Source organism: Zootermopsis nevadensis, unplaced genomic scaffold (genome assembly GCF_977971745.1).
Source record: "Zootermopsis nevadensis isolate Lab colony 2312 unplaced genomic scaffold, Znev_1.0 Znev_ptg000025l, whole genome shotgun sequence".
NCBI classification, from domain to species: Eukaryota; Metazoa; Arthropoda; class Insecta; order Blattodea; family Termopsidae; genus Zootermopsis; species Zootermopsis nevadensis.
Window position 1 is genome coordinate 13250952 of NW_028259157.1, and position 8173 is coordinate 13259124.

At 38.3% G+C, this 8173-nt stretch overlaps 1 protein-coding gene across 6 annotated transcripts in view; it reads left to right on the plus strand.

Moving 5' to 3' along the window:
• HUWE1 (HECT, UBA and WWE domain containing E3 ubiquitin protein ligase 1) overlaps positions 1-8120 on the plus strand; it is a 56828-nt gene extending 48708 nt beyond the window's left edge. For all 6 annotated transcript variants that reach the window (XM_087355828.1, XM_087355833.1, XM_087355832.1 and 3 more), the window contains exons 56-63: positions 594-876; positions 1446-1721; positions 2569-2757; positions 3085-3272; positions 3493-3626; positions 4402-4567; positions 4954-5144; positions 5846-8120. In XM_087355828.1, coding sequence (XP_087211954.1) covers positions 594-876; positions 1446-1721; positions 2569-2757; positions 3085-3272; positions 3493-3626; positions 4402-4567; positions 4954-5144; positions 5846-5948 — 1530 coding nt within the window. In that variant the 3' untranslated portion in view covers positions 5949-8120. The remainder of the gene's footprint in view (positions 1-593; positions 877-1445; positions 1722-2568; positions 2758-3084; positions 3273-3492; positions 3627-4401; positions 4568-4953; positions 5145-5845) is intronic.
• Positions 8121-8173: the final 53 nt, after the last annotated feature.

Genomic DNA, 8173 nt, shown 5'->3' on the forward strand with positions numbered 1-8173 from the left:
TTTAAATGGTTATCATCTTCATTTATCTGGCTCACAATAAGGTCCAGTGGGAGGCTGTTGTGAACTCTGATATGAAACTTCAGGTTACTTAAATGGCAGAGAATTTCTTGACTGGTTAAATAGTTATCAGCTTCTGAAGAAGGACTCTGCTGTATGAATTTTGTTATTTTGGTAAACCTGTTAATTTCATTGGAAGTCAGATAATTTAAAATCATAACTACTGAAAATGGCTATGAAATCTGTCTTGAGTATTAAAGGTACTTATTTCATATTTTTATTGTTTTCAAAACTTAATCACAGTCACCGTATTGTGAACATTTAGACACTCCTACTCATTTCTGTTTAACATAAAAATATACAAAATCTGTTATGGCCCATTTAAGCTGGATCATTACATTGGCTGACAGCGCAGAGAGATTAGTATTACAGCATTCTGTACCCATGTGGATCTATTCCATCCGTAATGTACAGTGTACATTTCTGCATAGGTGAAATGTTCTAGCCATAGCAGTGAAGAGGTTAAGCTCTCGGTAGCTCTCACTGCCGTTGTCTTCGGCAAATGATCGCAGGAGCAGTGTGTTTGTCATTTACAGCCAGCTGTAGAATCATTCTTCCTAGTTCATGCAACAGCTGCTGAAGAACATCGATTAGCAGCGTATGATGGACGTGATGGTCGGAGTGTACGTGAGCAGCGCACACGTGAAAATCCTGCCCCACCAGAGGTGGCAGTCATCCAGCCAGATGTGGCACCTGTGTCTGACTCAGATGGGAACTCCACTACACAACCCTCCCCTGTATACCTCAACTTTAACTGGGAAGTCACACCGTCTCCTGTGACACTTCCTCATGATCAACAGAAGTTCCTCAAGTTTGCAGGTCGGTTCAGTTATAAAAATAACTTCCTGTGTTTACCATGTATTTATGTCACTTCTTTTGAAAAACAATTTATGTAGCAGTATCTTTTCATTTGCATTTGTTTAGGAGCATTTTTATCCTCTTTCCTTTCTGAAAGAATAAGCATAGACTATGAAATCACACATGTGCATGTGGATGCATGAACAGGTTGTCACAAAATGCCATTGGAGGCCATCACAGCCTCTTACTACTGTTTATGAACTCGTAAACTGGAGTTACCATTTGATGTGATGTGGTAACAGGTCTTCAGAAAGAATATACAGGTAGTATTTTTGTAGAGTGTGAGAACTGAATTTATCATTCATTTCTAGAAATGCGACGTGTTCTCACGTCAACCCTGAAGCCTGAAGTGTCATGTCCCTCCAAAATGTTGATACACGAGCAGAACACTTCACAGCACATGAACCAAGAAAATCTCTGTCTGAATAGATTAATGGTGTTTGAGATTAGGTTGCTGAGAAGAATATTTGGATCTAGGACACTTGTAAAAATTTCATAATGATTCAATTAATGCTAAGCATTCTTTGTAGAGACTCATCGGACAGTATTGAATCAGATTCTTCGCCAGTCTACAACACATCTAGCTGATGGTCCGTTTGCTGTTCTGGTTGACCACACTAGAGTGTTAGACTTTGATGTAAAGCGGCGATACTTCAGATCAGAATTGGAGAGAATGGATGAAGGTATCAGACGCGAAGAATTGGCAGTCCATGTCCGTAGAAGTCACGTATTTGAAGACTCGTTCCGGGAACTTCACAGGCGAAGTGCTGATGAATGGAAGAATAGGTTTTACATTGTGTTTGAAGGTACTGAATGCACTTTATATGTTGTTCCAAACTAAAAACGTATTATGAAGTAGCCGCAGTTTTCTCAACTTTCTTGTGTGTTTAAACCCTTGTAGTTGCAGCTAATCTAAATATTTAAAAATCATATTTTTACTAAAAGGAAGCGCAATCTGTCTCGATTACACAGATCAAATTGGTTAATGGTGTTAAAGGAAATAATCACTATTTAGTCAGAGAATTATATGAAGACCATAAGTACACTGGGAGAAATGTAAAGTTACTGATTTTTGAAGCAGGTAGTGCATGCGATCAGTACTGTGTTCTTAACAGTTGAAGTAATATTCAAGACCTGCAAGTAGAAAAATTGTTATAATTCAGAGTTATTTCATGTACATAGAGGTTGCATGATTTGCAGATAAGTGAAGTATGGCGTCTTGTAAATACTATGTACATTCTTTCCTGGAACATGCCTGAATTATGTAAATCAGCTAGCGTTTGATGTCTAGATAACCCACCCGGAATGTGATGTTGAAAGGGAGTTTGTTCATGCCGCTGTGTGTGCATTTTTATCCCAAAGCACTTTGAATTAAGGATTTACTATGGTATCAGTATTTGAAAGTGAATAGCAATTTTTATAAGAATTTTCTGTGCTAAAATAAAATTGCTCCTGTTTGTTTAATTCTCATTAAGTTGCTGTAGGAAGATGCTAATGGTAGTTGCTGAATACTGAATGGCACTTCAGTGACCTCTCACATGCTCTGTTTTCCAAAAAGCCATATTAATGTCTTTCCCAGATGCACTATTTTCATGAGATTGTAACAAGGCATACAAATTATGCGAGCATATTTTCACTGTATTCATTCCACAGGTGAAGAGGGCCAAGATGCAGGTGGTCTGCTACGGGAGTGGTATGTGATAATATCACGAGAAATATTCAACCCGATGTACGCTCTGTTCACGACGTCGCCCGGAGATCGTGTGACGTATATGATTAACTCCTCATCACACTGCAACCCAAATCACCTGTGCTATTTCAAGTTTGTTGGCAGAGTCATTGGTTAGTATTATTTGTTGCCATGTCAAACTTCGGTGGGTCAATTGTGATAAATGGATAGTCACGAAGTTTTCATGTGCTGCCTTGTTCATTTGTCGTACTGTTTCGTCCTAGGTAAATCTGTGCTAGTAGGGTTGCATCCCATTGAGCATTCTCTGGTGAACAGCACTAGCGTAACTCTTTTAAGTGTTCAGTGCGGCACATTCTGTAGTGTAAAGAATCTAGTGTGTAGATTTTATAGAGAGAAAATTACATAATTTTATTTATTGAACCAGAGTAATAGAAACTTCAAAATGTGTGAGGTTCTCTTTTCTTTTCTCTTCACCCCAGCAAAGGCAATTTATGACAACAAGCTTCTTGAGTGCTACTTCACACGGTCATTCTACAAGCACATCTTGGGAATCCTTGTCAAGTACACTGACATGGAAAGTGAGGACTACAGCTTCTATCAGGGTCTTGTGTACCTGATGGAGCATTATGTGAGCGACTTGGGATACGACCTTACGTTCAGTGCAGAAGTGAGTGGTTCATTATTTTGTATGCTGTGTTCATAAGTTCTGAACTGTTGTGAACATGTTAACGACTCTCTTTATATAAAAAATGGGGAATTTCTTACCTGGCTGTAGGATTGCTAGCTTCTCAGGGAGAACTGTGCTCAACGGAGTTAATTAGTACGTTAGTTCTTTTCTTTTTAAAATCGTTGTGACATCATAATCTTGTGTATCTTCTAAAATACAGGTTCAGGAATTCGGGGTAACAGAAGTCCGTGATCTGATTCCAAATGGGCGCAACATTCAAGTATGTGAGCAGAATAAGATGGACTACATCCGTTTGGTGTGCCAGATGAAGATGACTGGAGCCATTCGTAAACAGTGAGTCTCTTGTAACTAAACACGTATACAAGTTTCATATGTTTACTTGTAAGTGACGTTTGTAGCTTGGTTCTTGGTTTCCTTATTGTGTGATATAGTCTTTGCACAGTCATCTTGCCCCTCCAACAAGTGTTGGACCAGTTGACAGATTTTTATGAAACTTGGTGCTGACATTGCGACACTACATTTGCAAGTGATTCTTGTTTCAAAGCCGCGTCCTAGATTTCACTATCCTCGCTGTGCTAGGTGACCTCTATAATTCATGTAGCTCCTCGTTATGTAATCTTCTAAAATCCCTACTTATTTCATCCTTCCTAGGTCCAGATATCTTCCTGAGTGCATTGTTTTCAAAAACACTTTAGTGTTTTGGATAGCAAACATGATGGTAATGGTTTCTGAACTGAATTTCAACAAGCGCGTCCTGAATGTAATTTAATCACGGGCCTCATTTTTCTTTGTTATTATTATTTCCAGATACTTATATTTTAAAACATCTCCAAATGATGCGTTACTTATAATTATGTTCTGCCCTTGTTGATTTTGTATCACGCCCATGTATTTACTTTCGTCTGCATTTACTTCTGGGCCCGTCTCTTTGCTAGCCTGTAGGAGAGTTTCTGCATTCTTGGTTATGCTACCCACACCATCCCCCAGCAAATTAACATCAACAGCATAAGCAAGCACTTGGTGCAGACCATTCAATTCGAGCCCTTCCTGATGCTGTGTGTTTAATAGACGGGATTGGTAATGATTAAAGATATCTCGTGGTTTACAGGATCAACGCCTTTTTGGAAGGCTTCTATGACATCATCCCAAAGCGGCTCATATCGATCTTCAATGAGCAGGAGTTGGAATTGTTGATCTCAGGGTTGCCCAATGTGGATATTGAAGATTTGAAGGCTAACACAGAGTACCACAAATATCAACCCACATCCCTCCAGGTGAGAGAGAGAGAGAGAGAGAGAGAGCATGCACGCAGATTGAAGAGAATAGAGACATTGTCACATAACATTCCCTCTGAAAGCTCCTCCTGTTCACTTTTCCTTCTGGTGTGTTGAATGTCGCAGTGCAGTGATTAGGACTCCTGCCTTTTATTCAGGAGGTACTGTTCCAGCTAAATGATGGAAAAAATCCTTAAAATCCCATCTGCTTCTGCGCAGTTTCCCTCGTTTATTACAGGCACCTTAATTTTAAGAACGAATAATTTTGAAAAAACAAGACTGTGTTTTATGCATGAGTAAGGACAATAATTTTATTATGGTTTTACATTTTCTCTTGTTTATTCCTCCTTTGGATTTTATGTAATCTTGTCAAATGTGTTTTACAGATTCAGTGGTTCTGGCGAGCGCTGCGCTCGTTTGACCAGGCTGCCCGTGCCAAGTTCCTGCAGTTCGTGACTGGAACTTCTAAAGTGCCACTCCAAGGTTTTGCAGCCCTGGAGGGCATGAATGGGGTTCAAAAATTTCAAATCCACCGTGATGATCGTTCAACAGATCGTTTGCCTTCTGCGCACACATGGTATGTGTCTGTCGTCTGTCTGAACCCTTGACCCGATTGTAGTTTCTACTCCAAACATTGACACTTATTTTCATAGCTCAAGACCGAATAAGTGTAATTTAATCATTAATAATTCAATTTAATTTTATAATGTGATGATGGTTTCAAACGTAGTAGAATCAATAATACTCGCAGTGTTTTGTTTGTAAAGACTTGGAGCAGTGGCAAACAGAAAGTGAAACTTTGTCGTCGTCGTCACTGTCACTACTAATATCATCCCCAATATTGTGAGGGTGATTAAGTCAAGAAGAAGGATTATCAGGATTGTACAAACTTGTTAGAATGTATGAACTGAACTGAACTGCTTTCAATAGAAAATAATACTTGTTCTTTTAAATTATTTTTGCATATCTGCACGCATAATCACCATCACTTCGAATTTTATATCGAAGACAGGACATGCAGAAGGACATTACTGTTTACCGTTACACTGATTTCCCATTATGCCATAATTTGCCTTTCTTGTTCAGTTGATCTGCCGCAGTTCTCCCAGACTTAACACTGTCACTGTTTCACAAACGCACAATTGTTTATATAATGAAAACATGTAAATATTTGTTAGTGGCTTGTGCGTTTTTTCATGTGCTCTTCATTGTACATCATAATTGTTTCTTACAATTTGGTAGATACGTGTTACGGCATTTGTTCATCTCTGATTGCAGTTTCAATCAACTAGATCTTCCTGTGTATGAGACGTACGACAAGTTGCGCACTTACCTCCTCAAGGCCATCCATGAGTGCTCTGAAGGATTTGGATTTGCCTGAAGAAAAAGACAACTTTGAATTAATTTGGAGACTGAGTAACTGTAGTGGATTGAGTCACGAAGCTTGTTTAATTCTTACATATTGTTCTAGATAGGATATTTATATATTTCATGTAAGTACCAATAGCCTAGTTCTGTTTTGCAGGTTTGCATGTTCTTTTAACTTTTCATTTCTCCTCCCCGTTGTTGTAATATACTGATTTATGGTCCAATCCATGGAGAAGAAATGATCTACATCCAGCAGAACATGTTGAATTTAATAAAGTATAATTCAACGTTTAAAATGTTTAAGAATCGGCTTTAATATTTGAAATATAATATACTGTAATGCTACATCAAAGTTATTGAGCAGAATGTAATATTCATAATTGAAATAAAAATTACAGAAACAATCAGAATTTTATTAACATAATGAATAATGCTTGTGCTTTCACAGTGTAAAATGCATCTTTTCTAAATGATGATGATGATGATGATAATGGTGAGTCATCTGTAAAAAGTAGTATTTTGGACTTTGTCCATGATCTGTATTTCAATAAATGTTCAAGGTGCAAAGAACAGACATCTTTGTTAGCTTTGATGTAGTCAGCCTGTTTTATCACTGTCCCCATAAATGAGCTTTGCAAGTCATTTCGAACAAACTTGGTGATGATAATACTCTTCCTGAGCAGTCGTCCCTGCAAATTGAAGAAATGGAGCTGTTTGAGGTCTGTAGGAACCACGTACTTCCAGGTGGAAGATAAATTCTGTCAATGAAAGAGCCAAATGGCAATGGGAATTTCTGCTTCTTCAGATATTGGTAACATCTTTCTGGAACATTTTGAACAAATAGCCCTGGACTCAGTGTCCCACAAACTTGCCTTGTCACAGATACTTGAATGACACATTTGTCGGGTGGCCACGTGGTATGGAGAAACTAAAAGAATTTCTTTCTCATATGAACAGCGTTAGATCTGAAGTTTTCTGTCTTCTGGGTTGTTGCGCTGTGTAGTCTGGTCGATGTTAACCAACGTTTCAGAGGTCATGCTGCCTCTGTCATCAGCGCCCTGATGACAGAGGCAGTATGACCTCTGAAACGTTGGTTAACATCGACCAGACTACACAGCGCAACAACCCAGAAGACAGAAATCTTCATACTCATCTACCATACAGTTCACCTTGGAAATATAAACTGAAAACTTACTTCCATTCCTTGATGTTCTGATGTAGAGAAATGGAACAGCCGCGCTAACTCAAGTTTACAGGAAACCCATACACACACACTGGCCGTTATCTTCATTTCAGTTCGAACTATCCTCCTCACTTCAAGAGAGGAGTGATGCATAGATAGCATCATCAAGAGAGCAATGACCATGTGCACAGAATGGCAAGAGTATACCAAAGAAGTGGCACTTAATCGACTCCATTTTTAAAAAAAATCTGACGAGAAACAGCTGAGACATGCCTGAGCAGTGCAGTAATCCCATATATCAAAGGCATTGCAGAGAAATTTAGACTTATTGGAGAGTAGGTTATCTAAGCATTCCTGTGATGGGCATCACATACAGTGGAAGGAGGCCAAGGCCATACAAATGGAAATTAAAACGCATGCAGAAAGTATAAGGAAGTGGCTGACACGCAGCATTTAGCCAATTAGTCAGCCGAGCTCAGAAATATCAATTCTAAAGGGTTTCGATGATGGTGGATTACACTTAAAATTCTTCATTGTCAGGACTTTTTCCATCGTCTATTCTTTAAAACCCACGATGTGGATTCCACTGATTTGTGAGGAAGTCGGCAGGCTACAAAGCAGCTCATTGTAAAATCCTGGTCTTTTTAGTAAAGTTTTATGTTGTGGATTGGTACTGGCCACATCAAATTTTATAGATTTTTCTTATTCTTATCAGTCTGTCATCACATGTCTCTGTTTGTTGTTGTAATTGTTTTCTTATGTTGTATTTGTATTCTGTATAACCAACAGCAGAATTTAGTTTTCATTTTCACTTATATTTACAATTGTGTAATTATTTTGGCTGTAATACTTTAGTAGACTATGTAATTTATATTTATATTAGAAATGAGTATTGTATTTATGCTGTGACATATTTTATATTCTGAATTTAGTTAGGCCTATGCAGGATCTATGGAATGTAAATAAATTATATTCTATTCTATTAAAGGTTTTACAGCGCTATTCTGTTGATGGATACAACAAGAATAAACACCTCCACCCTATAAATAACCTCT